This window comes from Camellia sinensis, chromosome 13 (genome assembly GCF_055761805.1).
Source record: "Camellia sinensis isolate YWXY chromosome 13, ASM5576180v1, whole genome shotgun sequence".
NCBI lineage: Eukaryota > Viridiplantae > Streptophyta > Magnoliopsida > Ericales > Theaceae > Camellia > Camellia sinensis.
This window is the reverse complement of record NC_138973.1, coordinates 42,851,021-42,876,907: the sequence shown is the minus strand read 5'-3', so window position 1 is coordinate 42,876,907 and position 25,887 is coordinate 42,851,021. Positions and strand designations below refer to the sequence as shown.

Genomic DNA, 25,887 nt, shown 5'->3' with positions numbered 1-25,887 from the left:
TCATCCTTGAAATGTAGTCTTTTTTTCGCCTTTTTTACAAGCTCAGAGTCGGACCTACACCCGGTGTCTCTTTGTTCTGTTCCCCTTACATATTCTGGAGTGCTTTGATAGTACATTGGTGGTACTGGCGAATACTCTGGAGAAAAGGCTTCTGGTGTATACTCTGGAGAAGCTGGTGTATATTCTGGAGAGGCTGGTGTGTATTCTGGAGAGGCCGGTGTGTATTCTGGAGAAGTTGGTGTATACTCTGGTGAGTCAGGTATACAGATAGGAGATGTAATGCAATCCCCTTCCCTAACTTTTGAACCAATTTCACCCTCATCTTCCTCGCTATCACTCAAAACAATGATGGTTAGGCAAGGGGCCAAAGTAAACTTTTCCTTCCTTCTTTTATCAAAGTATGTCTGCAACTCCACAGATTGAAATTTTGAAGGTAGAAATTCCTCCAATGTAACTGGGACAAGAGGATCTTGCTCTAACTGCTCATCAGGGACCAATTTCTCCCCCTTTTCCTTCTTTGGGTTCTTTTTTCCTTTTCTCTTATTTACTCTGGCTTTTTTTAGTTTCCTAGAAACTTTTGATTTTTTCTTTTTGGAAACTTTTGGCCCTTGTGTTGTTGAATCAACCACACTTCTAACTTTCACTGTGGCATTTTGTTTTTTCTTCATGCTTTTTGACTGATAAACAACCCATTCACCTTCATTATCATTATCGATAGTGATTGGGTTAGCGGATGCTTTCTCTTGAGGAGGGAGCTCAATGATCTTAGAGTCCAAAAGTTCTTGAATTTTATCTTTCAGAACAAAGCACTCTTTTATCGGATGACTAATCAAACGATGGTAGGGGCAATACTTTGGATCATTGGTCTTTCCTACCTCATGTGGTCTTTTCACCTCAGGGAGAGCAATCAACTTTTGCTCCAACAGATCTTCAAATAGGTCTTCGACCAGATCATCCATGAAAGAATATTTTTTCTCCAACCTCTCTTTCATAGTCACCTTTTTAAATTCCTTGGGCTTTTTAGCCCCTACTACAACGGGACCCTTCTTTCTGGTTTCGATTGTAGCTGCAGTCGAGGACTCAACCCTTTCAACGGCCCTAGACCTCCTTCGTTTAGCTAAATGCAGCTCCATATCATGAGCTTTAGTGCATAGATCATTGAATCCTTCAAAAGTTTGAGCCATAAGAGCCGTAGAGAGCTCATGTCGGAAGTTGTTAAGGCACATCCGAATTAACTCTAATTGTGTAAACTTTTGAGGACAAGCAAATGTCAAAGCTCGCCATCTTGCAATGAAATCTGTAACAGACTCATTGTCACGTTGCTTGGTCTCAATCAGTTCTGGTACTCCAACTCGTCTTTGTGTGTTGCAGAACTGTTTAAGGAACTCCTTCACCATGGAATCCCAATTTAGGATTGATCCCTCAGGAAGATTAGCATACCAAGTAAATGCAGAACTTTCAAGCGATTGGACAAATAGCTGCAGGCACAGGGCCTCATTCTGGGCTATTGGCCCGCATCTTGAAAGGAAATGAGCCACATGTTGTCTTGGATCTCCTGTTCCATCAAACATTTTGAAATCTGGTTGGGAAAAACCAGAAGGGAATGGAACAGCATCTACCCATGCTGGGTAAGGTTTTGTAATTATTCGAAAATTCTCATCATCTTTTTCTTTGACTTTCTTTACTTGTCTCCTCACCATATCATCAATCATGGCCATGAGCATTGGATTCATACCACCACTGGTCAGATCAGAGTAACAAAGACCATTGCCCCCTGGGGCTAGTGTACTTTGTATGCCTACAGATGTCCCTACAACAGGTTGTGTCATTTGTTTGGGTGCACTTCCTGGTCCTGTCATTTGGGCCTGCAGCTGTTGCATTTGCTCCAACATAGCAGCCATTTCCCGTTCTTTTCTCTCGAGTTGTTCTTGTAGGGCCACCACTTTTTCCTTGAGACTTTGGTCCTGTTGGACCTGCGAACTTTCACCTTCTTTCTCAACCTCAGTCATCATAACCGCGACTTTGTTGATATCTTTCAATTCATTATTTCCAATATTTGTTGAAACAAACGAGATAGAATCATCTTGTTCGTATAAAGGATTATCAACCCCCACAACATTACTCATATTTGAAGCATCTGACTGCGATGCTTTGTTTTGAGCCTGACGGGTTATGGACCTTGTCACAGGCCCTTTTCTTATTCCCTCCATAGATAGTTCAACCAAAGTAGAAATATTTCTCAAGGGTTGCTTACCCTCATCCACCTTGGATTTTCCAACAAAGATAGGACTTTCAATTTGTTTTTGGGGTTCATCTTTCGAGAGAGCCCTTTCAATAGCTCCTATAACATTTGTTGCCACTGTTCTTAGTTCCAGTTTTTTTAAAGCTTTATTTCTTCTTCGCCTTTGTCTTTTCGAAACTGGACCGAATGGCATATCAAGTTGAGCCCCTAAGGGCATAGAAGGAACTGTTTGTGCCTTTGCAAATTCCTCATGAATTTTCAAAACAGTCCCTACATTTTTAGAGTGGGTCAATTGATGTTGATTCAAATCCCGTTGGGCCAATGGGTGTTTCTTATTCTGTTGGGCCAACGGGTGTTCCTTATTCTGTCGGACCAACGGGTGTTCCTTATTTGAACCCTGTTGAGCCAACGGGTGTTCTTTTGGCTCCTGAGAGTTGACTGAGATTTGGTTTGACCGATTTTGTGCTCTGAACAGAACTATCGGTTTATAGGCATCAACTGTTTTTTCAACAACAGGGGCCTTTTTTTCATCAACAGAAGTTTGGGTCATTACCCTCCTCCCAATGGCCCTAATGATGGCCATGTTTTCAACAGAAGCTTTCTTCTGGGCAAACTCCACCATTTTAATGGAGTCTTCTACCCTTTTGAGTAGTTGGGCCACAACATTTTTGGTTGCCCCCGTTGAAGCTGCAACAAAAGTCGTAGTTGCAAACTGATTAGTCTCCTTTGCCTGAATTAAAAAGCTCTTCGTTCGGGCTGTGGCCCTCACAATTGCGTACTGCTTTGACGCTTTCACATAATCTTCAGTAATCTTTCTCAAACTTTCAGCTTTCTGGAGAAGTGTGACTTTTTTCGTCACACCAGTTACCTTCGGGACAGCCAAGAGCTTTCGCTCCGGAGCCCCTTGGGTGGCAGGGGAAAGAAGTGCATCTTTCCAGGATTTCGTTGACTCTACCTTTGGGACAGCCAAGAGCATTCGCTCCGGAGCCCCTTGGGTGATGGGTGCTATCTCCAACCTTGGTGATTTCAGAACCACTGGAGTGTAGGCTTGTCTCCTAACAGTTGCTTCAGCATTCCTATAACAAAAGAATACGTCAGTAAGTATCAACTGTATATATATATTATTATTATTTTGTTCTTCAAAAGATGAGAGGAGAAATAAGTCCCACTGGGCGTGCCAGAATTTGTAGACACAAATTTTAAAACATGAAGTGTTTCAACACATTTCAAAATTTTATGTTACAAATGTCCACTGTTTAGTCTTTTTTTGACTAAACAGTGTTGATTATTTGAATAGCAGGTTCTTATTTCCGATCTGTATTTCAGATCGTTAATTACACATTTTATGCAAAATGAAACCTCTGATTAATGAAGAACAAAATAAACAACAAAAGACAATTTTAAAAAAAGAAAATATTTTATTACAATTATTATGGGTTTTGAACCCTCGAATACAAAATACAGTTTGGGTTTGGAACCCTTTACCTATTCATCGCCATTAGCGTAGGTTCTTGAATTCTCTAGCCTTCTCTTCTTCTTTCTTGTAACGATTTGTTTAGCTCTCAACTTCTTTCTCTCTCTCTCTGATCTTTTTCACTTCTGATCTTCCAATCCCCCGGTCTTGTGTGATGGTCCTCATATTTATGGAGGGCCATCAGGTGATAGGAACGCTTCATCTTCATTTTGAATTTCAAATTGAATGATATTTGAATTTCAAATTGAATGATAACGCTATTTAAATTTTGAATAATAGCGCTATCTGATTAACCGAATTGATCTTTGGGGTTTCATCCTGTGTGATGTCTTTGCTGTAGGCTCTACAGGTGTCATTTTTTCGTAGGCTCCACGTGTCATTTGAGCATCTTGAATAACGTCGTTAAGATACGACGTTGTTTTATTTATATACCTCAACGGAGCAAATTAATCATTTTGGGAAGTGATTGCCTACAACAATCTTATTGTAGGCTCTATGTGTGTCATTGACTGTATTTGAAATTTAAACATAAATTTGGTTTAAAATTTATGTGCCAACACAGGGTGATTTGGATACTGCACAGAATCTTTTCGAGGAGATGGCCAGCAATAATTTGGTTCCTAATGCTTCTAATTTTGAGAATATGATTTATGGGTTTTGCAAGATAGGCTCTTTGGATAAAGCATTGGAACTTTTCAATATCATGCTGGAAGGAGGTGTGGTACCCCCAACGTAGTCACTTGCAATTCTATTGTTCATGGCTATTGCAGGGAAGGTCATTTGTACGAAGTTTTGCAACTTATAAACGGAATGAGAGACCAAGGCATTCTTCCTAACAGGTGTATCTATAATGCAGTTATTAGCAGGCTGTGCAAAGAAAAAAAACCAGAAAAAGCATGGGAGCTTATCCCGGTAATGCTTAAGAGTAATCTTTTGCCTGAAGCTGTAATTTACAGCACCATTATAGATGGATTTGGTAAACAGTTAAATTCAAAAAAAGGCCTTCATGTTGTATTCAAGAATGTTAAAAGTTGGGGTTACTCCTGATCTAATTACATATACAATTCTCATCAACATATTGTGCAATGAAGGTAGAATATATGAAGCCTGTAATTTATTTGAGGAAATGATTTGGAATGGCCTGAATCCAGATAAGATTTCTTACACATCAATTATAGCTACATTTTGTAAAATTGGAGATATGAAGAAGGCTTGGGGATTGTTCAGTGAAATGTTGCAAACAGGCCACTTGCCTAGTGTTGTTACTTACACTTGTCTAATCGATGGATTTTGCAAGGCAAATTGGATGGACATTGCTCACTTGTTGGCAGATGAACTGAGACGAAAGAAAGTCTCTCCTGATGTTTTCTCTTACAATGTTCTCATTGCTGGGTATCGTAGACTTGGAAATCTTGATAGAGCTCATGAGTTGTTCAAAGAAATGAGGAAGGAGGGTATTTTTCCAAATGATTATACTTTTAACATTCTAGAATTGGATGCTGCCTCAGTTAAGGAAAATTAAGAAGCAGAGAAAATGATTCGACGAAGACCAGATGGTATATGCTCAGACATATTATGTTAATTACCTCTAATATCTCCATTTGTATATGCTATGACAATTTTTTGAAGTTCTTGCTTTTCTGAGCATTTTTATCTCTTGAGGTTTTCTTCTTTTCTTGATGTGTGTGAGAATGCAACTCTTTCATTTGCATAACAACAACATGCTAATATGTAATATACTTTTGTTTTCAAAATTGATAGAAACATGTGATACTGTCTCAATGGGACTTGACACACATTAATTCGGCATCTGTTATATAATTATCAGCTCTTCTTTGAAGATGATATTGTTATAGTATTTGTTTGGTGGCCATGAAACAAAAATATTTTACCTTTGGGCTGCTTAGGAGATCTCTCAATATGGTTTTCTGAATTTTTTATGAAGTTCCCGATTACAAGATGTGCGGACTCAATTCCGCAATAAAGAGTGAGTGTGTTTCGTGGACGAACTGCCATGCTCCTGGAGATGAGGGCCTGCACAATAACGAATGGTGAGGCTGCCCGACTGCAGTTTGATCGGAAACCACTCCGATGGTGAAGTCAGGCTAGAGAGAGAATAAGGAAGACGGGTGTATAGAGAGAGAGAGTCATGGAAATCGGATCCTTGATAAAGGAAGTGAGGTTACCTTTTATAGGGAAGGCTTGACTTGCTCATCAAGTTCCTTTCTCTACCACCTGGCATTCAGTCGTTATGCTAGGTCGCTCCTTATTGGAGAAGGGCAACAAGTCTGCCATTCGCTTGAGTGAACCGTTCCATGATTTGCAAGGGGTCATGTGCTCTTCACTCACATAGTATTGAGTGATCTGTTAGAGCTCAACTCAGCTTAACTCACTTCAGAGTGAGTAGGAGTCTTGGAGTCATGGTCATGGACTTACCCACTTCGGAGTGGGGATTGGGACTAGGGCTAGGCCCATGACTTTGACTACTTCGGAGTGGGGAAGGATGCTAGGACCAACCCTCTAGCTTGGCTCACTTTAGAGTGGGGAAGGATGCTAGGGCTGAACACCTAGCTCGGTCCATTTCGTACTGGGCTTTCTCCTTGTTAAGCTAGGCCTTTGCACAAATGGGCTTGAGTAATTGTGCCCCCTTCACATGCTATGCTTTCATGAGAAGTATGTAATGAACTTATACTATGAGGTACGATATTTCACAAATAATTTATTAATTTTATAGATATTTATTAAAGACTAGAAAATTCTCTATCATCTCATCGTGTTTCTACTTGCTGAGGTTATTAGGTACAATTTGTTTTTAATGGGAAGAATTACCCAGATTCAACTTATCAAAAAGATTACCCAGATTCATTTCTTCTTTGGTACTTAAAGAATTTCCATGTTATTGCAACTTCCACCAGAGAAAGTTGTCTTTCAAAGTAATTCCCACTTTTTATTCAGTACCATCCCAATTTTATTGCTTCTTGCTAAATTTTTAAGTACAAATGCCATTTTGAATGGAAAGAGATATCTAAATTCATGCAAGACAGCTTCCGTTATGTCTATTTGTGAACTTTTCTATGATCACATACGGTCTTGATCTACTAGTATGGGATAATTAAGTGTTTACATGTATACATGTCAAGCTGAAACACAAAACTCTTTTCTTTTTTCTTTTTTATCTGCAGTTGTGGTTTTTCCATGGAATGCAGAGGTAATGGACCTTGTGTAGCTGACCTGTACGGACTGCAGACATATCTTCAGTTTGCAAATGCAATCTAGTAAGGAATGGTGATTGAGCTTATGTCTGTTAATTTTGCTGTCTGAAGTAAATGAAGAAAATGAATTGGTGCCCTTCTTTACTTGCTTACAAATGACAATTTATTTTATTGTTGAGTTAGAACACAACGGCTATACAAAAGTGAATCTTTATTTAGATGCAAAGATACACTCAAGTATACAAGAAGACTCTCAAGGACACCTCACTTTTGGAATCACTCACACTCAAGCACTTGACACCACTCTTGATTGTTGTGTCTTGTACCTTCCAAATGAGGTCACTTTCCTTTATATAGTCATCCACCTCCTCAATGGATGGCTAGAATCATTTTGATCCAAGGGCTATTATTAACCCTCTAGAATATTCTAGCATATACTCATACTTTCCAATATTCTAGAACTCTCTAAACTATTCTAGTATATAATAGTACTTTCTATACTTCTAAAATATTCTAGAACCTTCCAGAACCTTCTAGATTTCTACAAGCTTCTCTAATGTTCCGGTATCTTCTACAATGTTCTAGAATCTTTTGGATTTCTCTAGGTCTTTCTAGAATCTTCTAGATCTTTCTGGAATATTCTAGATTCATGTGAAAACTTCTAGAATATTTTAGAGAGAAGATTCTAGAGAGTGAGGAGAGTTAGTGATGACTCTCAACATTTATTTGATAAATATACACTAAGCACTGCTAGTGTGTGTGCTTTCTTTTTCTAACTTCTAAGAAGACTCGCTGTAGAATCTTTCACAAGCTAAACCATTTTGTCTGCTTGGGCGACAAAAGGAGGCCTATTAAATGCATTGCCAACAAAAGAAAATCCATATACTAGAGGCCTGGCTTGTAAATTATGAGATCTATGCAGAAAATACATTTGAAACTAAACTAGACATGTACTTCACTTGATTCGAAGGTTGATTATGTGAGGTTTGCCCCATATTATCTAGCATTTGCCAAATCAAGGCTTGTTTATGCCATTTATACACCTTTCAAGGGTGCTCCATCTGATCTCCTTTATGGTGTGCCGGATTCTAATTTACTTCGAGTGTGCTGTATGAGGTGAGGAACAAGCGTATGGCGTGTTTCCCTCTACCTTATAGCTAAAGAATACAGATGTGGTCAACACCTTCAAACATCATCTGAATGGCTTGTTGGAGTACTTAAATCTGAATGGCTTGTAGGAGTACTTAAATCTGAATGACCTCAGATGAGGAAATAATTTCATTTCTAATCAGTATTGCATGTGGAAGGAGGATACAGGATTTATTGATTAGCTAATCATCCATTTGTATGTCCTGTTTATAAGCTGAGTTGGGCTATGGTGAAACCACTGAATGGGGTGGTATAGATCAATGGGTTGCCTTCGCTGGTTGGTGTGGAAAGAGTGGATTAGAACTTTCTAAGATGATATTGAAAAAACTTTCCCCTTATAGCTAAAGAACAATATTGAAAATTCCGTTTATATGTGATCTCTAGATTGGTTTTTGTTAAAATTAATACATATAGAAAGAGAGAGAACAAATTATGTATATATATTGATGTATTATTAATTGGTGTCTATTGTGTTTACAAGGATTCATATATATAGAAGAGAAGAAGGTAGTAGGTGAAGGGGAGTAGGTAGTGGTGTAGTGGGTTAGGTTTAGTGGAGTAGGTGAGGTGGTAGTGGTGGTAGGTGATAAATTTTAACAGCCCCCCGCAAACTCAAGGGGGATAGGAACTAACCAACTTGAGTTTGGAGAGAGTAACAAAACAAGAAAATACATAAAAATAAAAGAGGATAGGAGACACTGTATGGTCGTGTCAGACCGATGGTGAAGACACTGTATGGTGGTGTCATAACGTTGTAGAGGACACTGGATGGTTGTGTCAGACCGATGTAGAAGACAGTTTATGGGGTCATGTCGGACCGTTGTAGCAGACAATGTTGTGATAGTTGTTGTGACAGTTTACGGAGTCTTGCTGGACCCTTGTAGAAATTAACCGGAATCAATGTCGGGACAGTTTACAAAGTCTTGTCGGACCCATGAAGGAGCTAACCGGAATCAATGTCGGGACAGTTTACAGAGTCTTGTCGGACCCTTGTAGAAACTAACCGGAATCAATGTCGGGACAGTTTACAGAGTCTTGTCGGACCCTTGTAGAAACTAACCGGAATCTATGTCGGGACAGTTTACAGAGTCTTGTCGGACCCTTGTAGAAGCTAACCGGAATCTATGTCGGGACAGTTTACAGAGTCTTGTCGGACCCTTGTAAAAGTCGCACCCTCAAAAGGTGTGCCCAATTTTGTCAAAAGGCGTGCCATCAAAAGGCGTGCCCAATTCATCAAAAGACGAGCCATCAAAAGGCGCGCCAGATCCATAAAAAGGCGTGCCATCAAAAGGCGTGCCAAGTTGTCGGGCGTCAAGAGGCGCGTGATGCGCATGTCTGCCTCTTCGTCAAGGTCTTTATAAATCGAAGCGGAGGCTGAGGCTGAGGCAGAAAACCCGCTAAAAAAACTCTGAAAAAAACTCTTCGTTTTGCTGAGAGAGATAGTTCCTTTTGCTGAGAGAGATAGTCTGTAACACTCTGTTGCCCAGAAAATGGCTTCGTCTTCCCGCGGGCTGCTCACCCTCTTTCCCGACCTCAACGAGTCAACAAGAGAGAGAACTGGTGCGGTGGCACTGGAACCTCAACCAAGCGCCCCGGAGTTTGCTCCGTTGAACTTTCTGATGTGGTCGGTGGAGCAAAGAATGGCAGTGCAGTCGGATGTGGAGGCCAATCAGTATACTTTGAAGTCATGTGTGGAAACCATGACGGCGGTCACAAACTTGTCGAACCGGCTGCAGAGTAGGACAAATGAGGTGCAGCAGTTAACCTCCCAGCTGGCTCTGCTCCAACGCATGTATAAGGATGCGCGAGCAGAGATAAGTGTGCTAAAGGCGGAAAATAAGGAGCTGAAGCGGAAGGCCACCGTAATGTTCCGATTTGGAGGGCCGCCATATGCTGCTGTGGAGGAGCAGGGAGTAGTGATCGTGCCCAGTGGAGTGGGAAACACGGAGGCAACACCGTCAAGGGCCGCGCAGGACGGAGGCAAGAAGAAGAGACCGGCTGCAGAGTAGAGAAGAAAAATCCCACCTGTGAAAGTGGGTGTTTTTTTTTTTTTTTTTTTTTTTTTTTTATGGAAATTTGTTGTGTTATTTTTATGTTGTTGTTTGTTGTGTGGTTTTTTTTTTTGTTTGTTGGTTTTTTTTTTTTTTTTTTTTTTTTTGGTTTTTGTGTTGTTTGGGTGGTTTGTGTGTAAAAATGTGATCGGGGTTGTTTTCTGAGATGAATAAATTGGTTGCAATGGTGTTTTGTTTGTATTTTATTTTTTTTTTATTTTTATTTTTTTTTTATGTGGTCTTATAATAAAAAAAGTAATGAAAAATGATGTGAAAAGGGCTGGCGCACTTGCCGTGGAAAAGGGTTGTAAATAAAGAAAGAAAAGAGGGAAGGGAGTGCTGGTGTGGGTGGGTGGGAAAGTATGGAAAAGTGGTTTAAATAAAGAAATAAAAGAGGGAAGTGAGTGCTGGTGTGGGTGGATGGGAAAGTATGGAAAAGTGTGTTAAATAAAGAAATAAAAGAGGGAAGTGAGTGCTGGTGTGGGGTGGTGGGAAAGTATTTGAGTGCAGAGTGGAAAATTCATAACAAAATTAGGGATTCCATAGAAATGGAATATGCTTTTAGGCTGCGTTCTGCTTTTGTCAGCTTTGCAAGCTCTTGTCTGATCAGACCACCCCTCTTGATTTTTGCTAACGTGAGCTTGAACCTATCAAAATCATTAAGAGCAGCGCCTCTCTGTTGTACAATCAGCTTTCTGCCCCAGGAGCTATTTTCCCACTTGTTCTTAACATCTGCAGCCTCCATCGCTGCAACTAGTGTCTTCTTCGTTGGGACCCTTTTGATGTCAATTGTGATGTCTGTGAGAGAGAGCCTCTTAAAGTTCATTTGACATCTCACCATGTCAGGGGCATCAACAAGAGCTCTGTTCTGGTCGAGAACGTCGACGATGACGACGAGCCTCCCATAGTCCTAGCCGTAGTGCACAAGGGCGACCCTCCCGACGTAACGCTTGAACGGCATTTCGGGCTAGGGAATGCGAAGCCGAACTCAGCTTCGGCTCGGGCAAACTCGGCGTCGAACAACCCGGGGTGGACTTGGATACCGGAGTTCCTAAGGTGGGTGATGAATATGACAGCGATAGTGAAGGTATGTGTAGAAAATAAGCGGAATAGGTTGAGGGCCGGCGGACGGCTAAGGTGAGGGTGCGTGCCGCCCGCCGGTGAAGCGAAAATATTAGGTGCTAAACCCGCTCTGATACCATGTTAAAATTAATACATATAGAAAGAGAGAGAACAAATTATGTATATATATTGATGTATTATTAATTGGTGTCTATTGTGTTTACAAGGATTCATATATATAGAAGAGAGTGAGTGTGTAGTAGGTAAGTGGGTGAAGTAGAGGTGTAGTGGGTTAGGTTTAGTGGAGTAGGTGAGGTGGTAGTGGTGGTAGGTGATAAATTTTAACAGTTTTGATACTATTTTTTTCTTAGGAACGATAACATTCAAGTTCCTTGGTTTTTCTAGTTTAGAGAGGGAAATGTAGCCTTCTTTTACAACTTGTATGCCTAGTGGTGTGCCTATATGTCATTATTTATCAAAGAAAAAGTGAAAGGAACCCTTCATGTTTTGTCAAACAATTCTCATGTTCTTCGTCCTATTCTTGATACATTCTTAATTCCAGTTAATGATTTTTTTTATTTTTGTTTTTATTTTATTTTTTTTGTGTGCATGTGTGGTTAAATGAGAGGCATGTATCTCTTTTTCTCCTTCATATTGCTGCTATTCTAGTGACGGCATTGTTTTTAAGTGCAGAGAGTTTAGAAAAGATGCTGGAAGCTACAGAATGCATTGAGGTAGAAACAAAACAACAGCATAGCATCAAAACTAATCAATGGCTTGTTGGTTGACTTGGTTCCAAACCATCATCAGCCATAGCCTACAAACTCCATGTGTTTGAAGAAGATATCATTTACAACCCTTGTTCTGCAGTTCCGCTAGTATCTTGAAGCTTCTGATGAAGTTATATCTCAATTTTGCACGGGTGTAATTCATGCAGTCAAAAGTATGGAGAAGTCAGGGATTGCCTGGATGAGTTTTTACTACATTTTCAAAATCAGTGTTATCCCTCAATATGTCCATATGCTCATTACCATACTTTGCCATAAATTTCCTTCTCCTTGAATGGTTTAATTTTATGAAAATTTCTATTGGTTGAATTGTTGCAGCCTCGGGGCTTGATTTGGATGGATCGATTTGGGAAGGATTTGTATATCAAATTGTTGGGCAGCTTCATTTTCCTTTTATCTTTCTTACCTGGCTCTGAGTGTATTATTCAGTGGCCCGGTCACTTGCTGAACTCCGGCAGGTATTGTCTATTTTCTTGATAAAAAGTGTTGGAAGTTAGAAGAGAAGCTGTATTTGGTTTTGTAAGCATCTTCCTATTTGCTGTGAAAGTTTTACTTAAATAGAAGTAAAATATGTCCCTTTCCTCAGTAACATCATGGCATGGGTTACCTTTAGTTTTAGCATAATTCATTCATCTATATTTCTTGGTTCGAAATATTTGATGCTTGTATTCTGTCAACTGCAGAGTGTCGCAGTGTCTGTAACGCCTTGATGCTTGAAGTAGTTAAGACTTCAGAGGTGTCAGCAACAACTAGGGCCTCTATTGCGTTCAGCTGCCTTATTGGATGCGCACATTGGTTCTGGAATGGTATGGCCTCTGTGGTGGTCTGAAGCTATATCGTATCTGCTTTGTTGCCAATGCTGTAGAAAAAGAAAAGGAAACTTGCAATCTTATGAATAGCTGCTCCAACCCTCCCATCCCTGATCAGATTTGAAGTTTTCATTTTGCTTCGCCGGTGGTTTCCTGGTTATATAACAAATAACCGTAAGGATGATAATTGGTAGGTACATTGAGTTGTTCCATATATCATTATTTGGATATTGTCAAATGATTTGTGTGATATACTCTCTTGGCTTTGCTTTACACCGGGTTTAGGGGGGGCTTTTTGCTTTGCACCGGGTTTAGGGTTTATAGTACAATTCCCATTCAAGTTCTACTTCTGAATAGGGTAGTGGATCTTGTATTACTGAAGTCAAAACAACAGAGAGCAGCTTGGACATCTTAACCATCAAATGCAAGGATGACTTTTAAGTGGTCCTTCATTTTTTTTTTTTTCCTGGGTAAATGTCCAGTGATTTCTAGTTATTCTGTACCAAATTGTCTCATGTTTGATTTTTTTTTTTTTTTGAACCAGGTCTCATGTTTGATTGGATGAGTAGAAAAATCAACCACAAATGAAACCCAATAATCTGGTGCCTATTTTTTTTTTTTTTTGCAACTTTGTCTTTGGCAATTTTTTTATTAAACTAGTTTATATATATAGCCAAGATTATTTATTTATTTACTTACTTTTTTAATCTTCTAGTCTTGTAGGACCTTTAAAAAATAATAAATAAATAAATCACTTATAAACAAAAAGAAATAAATGAAATATTGCTTGAGGTAGTGAAGATGCCAGTTAGATTCTATTTTTAGGTCCAAGCAGAAAGAGAATAGGTATTTTGAAGAATAGCATTGTGCTAGCATCAGAAAACCAATAACGCCTTTTTGGCATGAAAATTCATGTCATCAAGTCATCATATATCAAGGACTTGTAATCAAATGGCCGTCATTGCCTTACATGATCCGCTATTAAGCCAAAAGTCTGCATAGCGACAACATCAACGCAATATAAATAAATTATGGCCAGCCACTGTTTAGGCAACCTAGCTAACAAAACTGGAGTCATAGAAACAGCTAAAATAAAATAAAATAATAAAGATAGAAAAATGAACATAAAACATATAGACAATATAAAAACAATAAAGACACTTTTTTAAGCATTGATATCATAATAGGGTTTATAAACAAAATGGTGCTCCCCAGAAAACAATGTGGTGACTACTAATCACCTGTTTTTCCCTTCTTTTTTCCCTTCCCTTTCTTCTAATTACACCCTATAGCAAGGAGCACACAATTTCAAATCATGCCAAGGCAGCCTATGAGTCATTTGCAGTGGCTTCATCTTCCTCTGGCTTGACAAAGAACTCGATATAAGCAATACGACTAGGTTGCTGATAGCCAGCAGAATCAATGTGCGGATGTGGAATAGATGGTCTGGCAACAGAAACCAGGTGCTGAACTTTTAACATCCCACCTCTCCCAATAGTCAACTTGCTCCCTCTATTATCCTTGATGACGCTACCGGGAATGTTTGAAGTTGTTGCACGGAGAAACTTGTATTTGTACCTGTGCATATCAATGTAAACAATTGGCAAACGAATATTAGAATAAACGGGGTGATTTTCTATGTAATCACTCAAAATGTATCAACAGGTACCTGTAGGAGACTAGATGATCACAATGAAATGCAATCAATAAATCCGTATTTACATAATACATGAAGTCTATCTGCAAGGAAGACAATGGTCAAAACCTCAGGGGGGAAAAAAGGATAATCCTGGAAACAAAAATTTGCTTATTTCCGAAGTTGAACAACACCTGCAAGTCGCCATGGCCTTCACCTCTAAAGGTAACGGATGGGGGAACTGGTTGTAAAATTATCTGGATACTTGATCCAGGCCATTCAAGATCATCAATAGCTTCCTTCAAAGCTGCAGACTAGGGATTAAACACCAAGATTTTAGCATTATGTTCACCTTAAATATAGTAGATTCTCTAAATACAATTATGGTAGAATCAAATACTGAATTGCCTAATCATCCATTCCAATCGTTGCTTGCAGAAGGAAATAGTTGATAAATGCATAAAAATGTCAACCGTAATATGAATTTAATAACTAGTTGAAACCCCCGGATTTTTCCTTGTACTTTCCAAGAAATCAAAGAAGCCTAAATTGTTAGGATTTTGACAACTAAAATAATTTTGTCTGCAGGATCTTCACAGTGGAGAATGTGGGCTTGAAATAAAATTTTCTCTTTTGCTAAATATCCATCACCATGCTCCACAGGATGGGATAAAGACATGATCACAGCTATGTTGATGATCTGATATTGTCATCAGATACAAGGTAATAGTAATAGGAAAGTCTTTTACTGACTTGTTGGATATGTCTGGTTTGTAAAAAGGTCTGGCTGCTGCCACGAGGCAAAGCGGAAAGAGACAATAAAGCCCTGATTATAAAATAACATCAGTTGACGAAGTAGGAAGATACTGCAACATGAAATTCCTTTCATTTCTATAAGATGGAACTCATTTTCAAAGAGAATACTTTCATATGTTCCCAACATACATGATTCCTTCCTTTTTACATATTGCTTAAAAGCATATCTCAATGGACAAACCTTAGGTTGAAGATATAAGAAATAACCAAGGGAAAAAAATGGCATGACTCATCGTAGCAGTCACACAAGTCAGCATACTCATTGTTTGTATGATGCAAGAACCTTGTAGACTTCTCAAAACTGAGGAAAAGATACATTATTGAAGTTCGTAGTTATGATGAATTTCTCTACATCCTCAACATATACTCATAAGAAAGACTTACAAGTTACATCCCAACCATGAGGGTTGGCTACAAAAATCCAATTTTGCCATTCTCTATTCAGGATGTAGTAATATTGCAGATAATTGTGTATAAAAAGCACATTCTTATCTCATACATCCAGTACCACGGAACCAGCCTGGGTATGACTTATGAGTGCTGCTAAAAACTGAATAGTACCTTAACAGTAAAACTGAGTGGGGTGCTTCCAGCAGGTTCAAAGTTGTAGTCCCATGAAACCATATCTGGAATCCTTGTTCTGATCTCAGCATAAATGCAAGCACCCAATGAATCAACAGATCTAAAAAGAAGAAGCAGCATTAGAGAAGGATTAAAGTAATGTATACAGAAAGAATCATAAACTCATTTGCATCATAAACACGTGGTCATTTGTAGCCATTAGTGTACTTCAGGTTTTAATTCAAATATTTGGAGCAACTTCGAATTCTCAGCCTAGGCCAAAAAATAAAAACCTTTTTATTTATTGGAAAAAACTTAGGTATATGTGTTACATGGTGCAGGTTGGCCAATGACCAATAAGAATGTATCACGTCTTCAAGTCAAGCCAACATTTGTGAGGCCCAGCATTAAAGTTGTCACTCAGGAGTGAGCAAGATGGCCGAGCAACTTGCTTTAATTAGTAACCTTCATCTAAAGAACTGTATCTAAATTGTTTGCATCTTCATACTCGATTCAATACAAGTGCTTTAACATGAGAAAACAGAAAACAGATAACAAGAGCGAAGACACATATAAGCACTTCAGAGATAATACTGAATCCACTAATTCTTGCTTCCATCAGTCCCTCACAAATCAAAATCTACAGTCTAATACATTGTAGTGAATTCAAAATACAGCTTTATAGATGTAGCCAGAGTGTTTAGTATTTATAAATTTTCCACAAGCCAGCCTAAATGCGAAGGATGGAGTACACAACAGCCCTGCCCATGATTCAAACTGAGAATAAGAATCCAAAAATTAAAAAAGTCTTACAACTAACAGGACCTACACAACTATTAAAAGGGCAATCAAACCATTTACCTGATAATGAAGGTAAAATAAATAGTGATTAGCCTTAAGATCTTAGATAATGTTTTACTAAGGTTGTGCCCAGTGCACTCTTCACAGCTATTAAAATGAAGTAGAACTTATGAATTTAGCTCTGCCTGCAAACCACCCCAAACTCAAATGGACTACACAATGTCTGCACACATCATTTAAACAGTCGAGACATTGTCATAGCAAAATAGGACCTAAATAACCATTAAAAGCACCAACGAAGACAATGGAGATCAAATCTGCAATGATTATCCCAAATTCATTCCATATGCAGAAATGTCTAAAAAAGAACTGACAAGACAAATCAAGAGAAGAAAGCAAATGAGAACATACTTGAGAAGAAGCTGCATGTCAGGCCCAGGGTATTGGATTTCGATTGTGTTTGAATGCCCAGGAACAGAAAATGCATTGATGCAGTCAACAAAGAGGCCCAAACTCACTCCAAAACGAGGCCGTCCTTGTGCAGTATATTCATATCGAATGAAAAGCTGCCAACAGAAGCCATTTTTTTTTTTAAATCTTTAGAATGTAATGCTTCCTATCCTTCGTAATTTTGTTGCCAATAAACAACCATTTGAATCTTTGACACTCAGTTGATTGGAGTTTCTCTTCTTTTTTTTTTTTTTTCTTTCTTTCAGGGCACTCAACAACGAAAACTTTTAGGAGCTAATCAATTGATCTCTTTCAAATTTTCCTGCATTTTCTCAGCAACCAAACAAGTGATTTGAGTGAAAAAAATATCATAAAAATTCCCTCCACTCCTTTCCTCAAACTTATACCAAATTGAGTTTTACTCAAATCAATGATTACCCATTTCCTCACTCAAATTTCTATCCAATCTAAACTTGACACTTTGGACAATTTTACCCAAACTTTACACTAATCTCCTTTACTCCAACCCATAGCTTCCACTAAAACTAACACTAGGCAATTTTACTCAAATTTGAGTATATGCATTGGAGTGCTTCATATAAAATAAATTTTTTTACTCAAACCTAAACTCAATTTGAGCAAAAAGTACAAGTAAGGATTGGAGATGATCTTAAATGAGTACCTCACGTTGCAGATAAACTTTGGCCTGAAGACATCTGGATTCCTCAACAATCAAGACTATGCCATGCTCGGACAATTCCACAACCGCGTCCTACACGAACAAATTGAAATCAAAGAAACCCTATCTCTCTTGTTCAAAGACTGTAAATTTAAAACCCTAGGACTCTGTTCGTAAGTTTGGTTCTCGAGAAAAAGAAAGGGGAAAAGAATAGGAACCTGGTGGCGTTTCCAGCGGACGGAGGTGAGAGCATCGACCATGCCTTGGACATTGTCGAGCTGACACACCAGATCGGGTGCCTCTGGCTCCACCGCCGACGAGCTCATCCTGCTCCTCCTCCTCCTCTTTTTTCCCGCCAACAATGAAATACCAACACCTTTTGTGTATATATATATATATATATATATATATGCGCACTACCATATCACTATGCACATTTTATTTATAATTATATATATATATATATATGTGAATTGTGATTTTTAAATTTTTTTTTTATTTTTTATATTATATTAAAGTTTAATATTTTGATAATAATAATGTGTTGGAATTTTAAAAAAATTAAATGTATTTTTTTATTATATTATATTAAAGTTTAATATTTTGATAATAATCATATGTATTGGACTTTTCAAGAAAAAGATTTTATACTTGTTCTTAATGCATTAAAGTGTTATTATGAGAGATAATAATCATATGTGTTCGAACTTTTCAAGGAATTCATATGTGTTGAATTTCAAAGAATTTTTTTTATGCTTGTTCTTAATGCATTAAAGTGTTATTATAAGGGTAAGACTTAGGAGTTGGGAGAAGTTAATAAATGCTAAATTTTTTTTAAATCAAAAAATCAGGAAATTTAGATTGGGAGATTGGAGCCCCCACAAGGCTTGGAATTAAAAACTCCTTTCTACTTAATATATAGTATAGATAGACTAGCATAATTACCGTGTTATGAGGTATAAATAAATAATCAAAAGTTAATTCTTAAAATTAAATAATAATTTAAAAATTTTATCTACAATATTTAGTAAAAATAATTTAAAATTAATTGAATTTTATTCATTTTTATTACAATTATGTATAAAAGAATATTTTTTTATTCTTATTTCATTAATTGTATGTTTTAAATTCTTAATAATAAATATATGTCATAATTTAAGTGATAAAAATTAAAAAATAAATCACAAAAATTATATTTATAATAAAATATAAATACATTTCGTCTTATGAGTTTCATAAATTTAATTTATCAAATGATAGTAGTAAATTTCATTTGTCAATATAGTAATTTTTTTATGTTTGTGAAGTTTAAAAATTGTAATTTGTCTTATGTTATAATATTTATGTAAAAATGAATTAAAATTCACTTGTAATATTAAATTTTGACTTAACATTAGATTTACGCAAACTTGTTTTTCACTTAATCATTAAAAATTGTCTTGTTCTATTCCCAACTTATATGAATCATTTCACCTATCTGTTTATTAAATTAATAAATAAATTTTTATAAATTTTTTTTATAATAAAAATAAGAAATGTAGACTTATTTTATGCATACTTATTAAAAAGTTTGAAATATAATTTTTTTTTTAAAAAAAAACTATACATTTATGTATAAAACAATTATTTAAGATAAAGTCGTCTTAAATTGTAGGTCATATTCTAGTTTTAATAAATTTAAATTATATCATAATTTATCAATTCGTTACTGATATGAGTTAATTTAGGGATTCTAATATTGGATTAAACACTAAAAAGTAGTAAAGAAAATTCAGTTCAAAATGATTTTTTTTGCCAATAATTCTTGATTTAAGAGAATCGTTTAGTTCATGGCCAATCCATGAGTTAATAGACCTACCTATTTATTTAATTTTTAATTGGTAAATATATATATTTTTAAAAAAAAAATTAACAAATATAAGAAATATGTAAATATTTGTTTGGTATATTTATTAACAATTTCAAAATTAATTAAGAAATTATGTACTTATTCTTAAAAAGATAAATTACATTGGTAATTCCTATATTTTAACTATTGTGTTATTTTTGTCTTTACAATTTTAATTTGCTCAATTTTGATCCTAAATTTATAATTTGTCTCAATTTAGTCCAAATGTTAAAATTGTTTTTTTTTTATTATTGAAAATACACACATGAGTAGCATCTGTTATACTTTTATAGACAAAATTATAAACTTGTTCAACTCAATAAGTTAATCTCAACCAACTCAATAACTACTTTCTTTCAAAAATCTTAACCGGCAATATCAATTGGACCAACTTAATACAAAATCTAAAATTATGGGTAAAAATCAAACTAATTGAAATTACAAAAACCAAATTGACACAAGAGACAAAATGTAGGGACTATCGATATAATTTACCCTTCTTAAAATATGTCTAATATTGATTGTATCAATATTAAAATATATTTATATCTGAAAAATTATTTAAGACCAGATCAGGTTAGAACCTAAATAAAAAATTAATGACTTATTAAAAATATTTGTTATGAATTAAAATTTGATCAATTTTTCATTTAAATTTTTTCATAGAATTAGGTTGTTTGATAATTTTAATTTATAGTTCCAATTTTTTCCTATATTTTTTTTAAAATATTTTAAAATTAAATATAATTATAACTTCTTTTGAAATTTCCTTTTCAATCTCAAATTAGTTATAACTTGAATTTGGTTAAAATTTATTTTTGACTTCTCATATACAAAAATTAACAATAAATATAAATTAATTTTTTGAACATTGTAAAAAGGTAAATAAAGAAATATATTATCACTAATAACAACAAAACATATTTTTATTTATTATGTGATGTCTCACCACTCATTTATAATAGACATTAATAATAAAATTCATTACGGTAATACAACAATAATATATCAAATGATAAGTAACATGTGATCACAATAATTTTTTATAGTTATACAAAAGTACCCAAAATTATATATAAAAAAAACAATATATGATCCATATTCAATTTTTATATGGTAAAATTCATACTTAATCTCAACCACACATTAATTTTCTAAATTAATTCATCACTCAAACTATCTACTATTCTTTTAATATTCTCCTGTAATGATCCAAAATTTTCTTTTAAAATAGTTAGTGCATAATTTAATTGAGCAATATTTGGATTTGACAACTCTGTAAAATTATTTATAAAAATAGTTCATTATATATATATGCGCGTGAGAGATTCGGTAGATCATCTTGCCGACCTGTATATTCGGGACGTAGTGAGATTGCACGGGGTCCCAGTGACGATCGTCTCAGATAGAGATCCTCGTTTTACTGCTAGGTTGTGGCAGAGTTTGCAGAGTGCCTTGGGCACTAAGTTGACCTTTAGTACGGCTTATCATCCTCAGACTGACGGGCAGTCCGAGCGTACTATTCAGATCCTCGAGGATATGCTTCGGGGTTGTGTCCTGGACTTCAGTGGGACGTGGGAGAGGCACTTGCCATTGGTAGAGTTTGCTTACAACAACAGTTTTCAGTCTAGCATCGGTATGGCACCGTTTGAGGCCTTGTATGGCCGACCGTGTAGGTCTCCAGTGTGTTGGGCCGAGGTGGGTGATGCACCTTTGTTGGGTCCGGAGTTGGTTAGGGAGACGACGGAGAAAGTTGAGCTTATCCGTAGGAGGCTTGTTACAGCCCAGAGTCGACAAAAGAGTTATGCCGACCGTAGGAGGAGGCCTTTGGCGTTTGAGGTAGGTGATCATGTCTTTCTGAAGATATCACCTAGACGAGGCCTGATGAGGTTTGGGAAGAGTGGGAAGTTATCCCCTCGGTTTATTGGTCCTTTTGAGATCCTTGAGAGGATTGGTGAGGTTGCTTATCGATTAGCCTTACCACCGCAGTTGTCCGGAGTGCATGACGTGTTTCATGTGAGTATGCTTCGGAAGTATGAGCCAGATCCATCACATGTGTTGGATTGGACTGATTTAGAGGTAGATGAGGATGCCTCGTATGAGGAGAGACCGGTACGGGTCTTGGATAGGCGGGATCAGGTCCTGCGTGGCAAGACCATTCCTTTGGTGAAAGTCTTGTGGAAACATCACGGAGTGGAGGAAGCCACTTGGGAACGTGAGTTGGAAGTCCGAGAGAAATATCCGGACTTGTTTGTTGACGTGTGATCTTGTATTTAAATTTTACATTATGTTGAACTTAAGAGCTTTTATATATGTCTTAAGTTGTGAAACATTAAAAATGTTTTGATTATTGGAAGTATGTTTGGAACTTGCCTCATATGGAAGTTGAATGTGACACTATATGTGTTGAATATATTGTTGAAATTGGAAAGATAGTGCATAATGTTAATGCATGTTGAAAATACATATGTTGTTTACATATTGTGATATGTCTCTTGTTAAAGGGATGGGATGACCGGTAATGGGTCGAATTGTTGAATGTTAAATTGTAACATTGTCTAAAATGAAGGAAAACTTGTTTTGAAAACTTGTGCTTAATTTCGGGGGCGAAATTCTTTAAGGGGGGGAGGTTATAGCGATCCCGGGTTTACCCTTGTTATACCGTGATCCGGACATGTGTCCGTGGATGTTGGTAGTTGTTTATTATTTTGTTTACATCATTTTACTTCGTATTTGAGTTATAGGATGTGTTGGGCGGATTTGTTTCAGGTTGGTTGAGTTTAGAAACCAAAATTAGTTGCCCAGATTTTTGGCCTGTACGCTCGAGCGGAGGTGTTGGCGCTCGAGCGGATAATACACCCATCCAGTATTTGTTGTGCAGTGTTGTACGCTCGAGCGTGGAGTTGGCCGCTCGAGCGAATCTGTGTGAGTGGCCGCTCGAGCGTAGGGTTGGGAGCTCGAGCGGAGGCCTGGTTCTGCAAAAGTGCTGGGCGAGTGCATTCTGCGCTCGAGCGGGCGGTTGGCCGCTCGAGCGGAAGTCTGTGAGTGGACGCTCGAGCGGGGTGTTTTACGCTCGAGCGGAGACCTGGGTTAAAGTCCCGAAATTGTGACTTTTCAAATCACTTTTTCACTTTTTCTTCTCTCTCTTACTTTTCCAAAATCACCATTGTTGAGCCTCTCACTCTAGACTCTACCTTCTCTCTAGGTTTTGATCTAATAGGAGTGATTTACTCACCTTTGGCCTTTACAAAAAAGTTGTTGATCGTCGAGGGCTTCATTTTAATCTGAAAATCTCGGGTTTTGGAGCACGTTGGGTTTTGTCGTCTTCTCCTTTGGGACTCCGAATTTGAGGTAGGGATATCCTACTCCTCTCTATGGGTTTTGTCTTTAAATTTTGGTATTTTGAGATGTTGGGCTTGGTTTGGTAATTTTGTGAAAGTTTGGGACTTTTGTGTAATTTTACAAAAGTTGGGGTTTTATTCATAATAAACCTAGATGCATGTTTGGCATGAAAAGAATGGAATGATTGTTGAATCATTGATGAAAATGGGACCTAAGGGTTGAAATGTTAATTATGGGAATTGCCCTAACTACATTGTTTAATTAATTGGGATAATTAATTGAGAAGAATGAAGAAATGAAATGTTGATTGAATATCCATTTGTGCATTTATTTTCTGTTTTAGAAATAACTGCTTTGGGCTATCGGTGGAGGATAGTCGTGATTGTTGTAGACAATACATGATGATTAGGTAAACTGAAACTAATCAATGAAATGTGTCATGGAACTTGACGGTTGATAGAATACATTATTTGTATGTATTGGGTGATTGTATATAGAACCATTGTGTTTGTATACGTTATGTTTAGAGGAGGAGATAGGGGATGTACTCCGCGGTTTAGGGGAAGATAGGGGATGTACCTCTAAACCGGATAGGTATTGGGAGGAGATAGGGGATGAACTCCGTAGACACAGCTCATATGCTTGTCTAGAGAAGTGAAGATAGAGCTCATATGCTTATCTTTGTGAAGTGTGGATACAGCTTGTATGCTTATCTGTGGATATTGTTGTTATACATATCTGTTGAGAATGTGGATATAGTTTTTATGCTTATCTGAATGTGAGATATAGTTTTATTACATATCTGTGGAAATGATGATAGAGCTAGTATGCTTATCTGTTGTTAAAGGGAAAATGAAAAGTAATTGGGACTTGTAAGTCGTTGACATAAATATGTTATTTATGTGATTGTATCAGTGTTGACCAACTATCAATTGCTAATGTTTTAGTCATTGTCCATGGTTGGTTTAGTGCATTTCTACTGGGCTGTGGCTCACCCTATATGGGAATATCATTTTCAGGTACAGGATGCATGCCACCTCCAAGGACATAGCTTGGGAGGCTAGAGGCGGACATAGTGTAGTTGTTTTACTTTTGATGTATTACATGTAACTTCAAGCCAAGGGCTTAATGTGTAACGAGTTAGTACTCTTTTGTTGTAACCAAGTGCTAACTTGGAAAGCTGTAAGCCCGTAGGGCATTTTGTTTTGATGTTAACATGTAATACTTATGTAATGAAACTCAATGAAATAAAGGAATGTGGTTAGTTTATATGTAAATGCATGTCTTATCTGATGGGTTTAATGTTATTATTTTGAGGGTGTTACAACTTGGTATCAGAGCGTACCGGGTTCGAATACTTTGGGTACGTGGGAAGTGATTAGGATCACAATGGGTTTGTCTCGCTTGATAGAGACGTAGATGTAGTACCATATGCTATGTGTTTATTTGATAACATGCTTATGTGACTATGTGGGTATGGGATTTAATTTCTAGGATATTGATTGGATCCTTGAGTTTCTGGGAGTCTTGTTGGAAAAGCACTTGATCAATGCTGTTTCTAACCGGAACTCTAGTAACGCCTCGGGACTATTATTATCCGGAAATGAAATTCGTAAGTGCTTATGTGTTTATGTGCTTATGTGGAGTGAATTACAGTTATCCATGCATTAGGACGTGAGTGTTTAGTTTCGGCACATTTATGAATGTGCTAATGTTCTGTGTTGCCTTTATTAGGATGTCAGGACGAGGAAGAGGTGCTAGGCGTGGTAGACCTGCGAGGCAGGAAGTACCGTTACCTGGTGAGATTCTGGCAGTACAGGAGGGGGTTGGGCAGGCCACTGTGGCCGAGCCAGTAGGTCAGCAGGCTATGGGTGCCTTGGCCAGAGAGATAGCGGGAGCTTTGGGTATTCTTAGAGCTGGGAATCAGGCAGCTGAGACAGGGCCTTCCTTCTTGAAGAGGGAGTTCTTTCGGTGTAATCCGGATGAGTTTATCGGGGATCCTAAAGAGCCGCTTAAGGCAGATGAATGGCTCGAACAGACAACGAAGACGTTTGAGATGCTTGGCATCAAGGACGGAGCACTGAAAGTGACCTTGGCATCCTTCCAATTGAAGGGAGATGCGGGTCAATGGTGGAAATACGAGAAGGCTCGTGTGGGCAGTACTTGGGAGGCGTTTATAAATGCTTTTCAGGAGAGGTTTTTGTCTACAGTAGCTAGGGAGAAGCTGAGGGATCAGTTTAGCCGGCTTAATCAGCAGGGCTTGTCAGTGGCCGAGTTTGAGGCTACTTTTACCAGTCTGTCTAGGTTTGCACCTGAACTGGTGGCGTCTGAGGAACGCCGTTGCTATGAGTTTGAGCGGAAGTTGAGGCGGGGCCTCAAGTTGAGAATTGGTGGGTCTTATATTCGAGAGTATAGACACCTAATGGACGCTGCAGCTCATATGGAGCTTATGATGCAGGAGGAGGATGAGGGTCAGAGAGGCTCCAAGAGGAGCCAGGATAGTCAGAGTGATGGCAGGAGACAGAAGGGTTATAACCCTCAGCAGTCGCAGGGTGGTGTTGCTAGATCGACCTTCCCAGTGCCGAGTGTAGGCTCGGGGAGAGGCAGTCAGGGGGAATTCACTTGTTACAAGTGTGGCCAGCTGGGTCACAAGGTTTCTGTTTGCCCGCAGAAGGGTGGGGGTCAGAAAGCTGCTTCTTCTTCAGCTAGACCGCAGAGTCAGAGTTTGGGCAGGGGGCAGCTCTTGACTTGTTATCAGTGTGGACAACCTGGGCACATGAAGAGGTTTTGCCCACAGTTGAGTGCCACTTCGGGAGCGTCTGGTTCTAGGCAGACGCAGGGTTTTCAGCCAGCTCAGTCTGTGCAGGCCTCGATGGCCAATCCGGGAGTTTCGTCATCCCAGTCTGTGCAGCAGTCTTTTGCTCCGA

At 37.8% G+C, this 25,887-nt stretch overlaps 1 protein-coding gene and 1 long non-coding RNA gene across 8 annotated transcripts; one reads left to right on the top strand and one right to left on the bottom strand.

The window, feature by feature from the left end:
• The first annotated feature begins 4,278 nt into the window (after nucleotides 1–4,278).
• On the top strand, nucleotides 4,279–16,472 carry LOC145806112 (uncharacterized). Of its 7 annotated transcripts, XR_014348766.1 has the most exons (8): nucleotides 4,279–5,272; nucleotides 6,899–6,991; nucleotides 11,884–12,133; nucleotides 12,297–12,436; nucleotides 12,662–12,977; nucleotides 13,332–13,389; nucleotides 15,012–15,146; nucleotides 16,142–16,472. It is a non-coding gene; the product is annotated as an uncharacterized LOC145806112 (long non-coding RNA). The 7 variants fall into 7 exon arrangements; XR_014348765.1 differs by lacking the exon at nucleotides 16,142–16,472 and having other exon boundaries at nucleotides 15,012–15,365; XR_014348769.1 differs by lacking the exons at nucleotides 6,899–6,991; nucleotides 16,142–16,472 and having other exon boundaries at nucleotides 15,012–15,365.
• On the bottom strand, nucleotides 13,931–18,108 carry LOC114274662 (PCNA domain-containing protein). The gene is made up of 7 exons (XM_028216634.2): nucleotides 17,949–18,108; nucleotides 17,734–17,823; nucleotides 17,013–17,167; nucleotides 15,801–15,921; nucleotides 14,618–14,737; nucleotides 14,457–14,527; nucleotides 13,931–14,365 (listed from the first exon to the last, which is right to left on the bottom strand). The coding sequence occupies exons 1-7, from the start codon at nucleotides 18,054–18,056 to the stop codon at nucleotides 14,116–14,118; spliced, it is 915 nt and encodes a 304-aa protein (XP_028072435.2). The 5' UTR covers nucleotides 18,057–18,108; the 3' UTR covers nucleotides 13,931–14,115.
• Between the last annotated feature and the right edge of the window lie 7,779 nt (nucleotides 18,109–25,887).

Excerpts from the sequence above, each read along its gene's own strand:
- LOC114274662 (XM_028216634.2), bottom strand. The coding sequence starts at position 18,056 with ATGAGCTCGTCGGCGGTGGAGCCAGAGGCACCCGATCTGGTGTGTCAG. Across the intron at positions 17,824-17,948 it reads TCCGCTGGAAACGCCACCAG|GACGCGGTTGTGGAATTGTC; the intron begins GTTCCTATTCTT and ends TTGTTCGTGTAG. Across the intron at positions 14,366-14,456 it reads GATCATCTAGTCTCCTACAG|GTACAAATACAAGTTTCTCC; the intron begins GTACCTGTTGAT and ends TGATATGCACAG.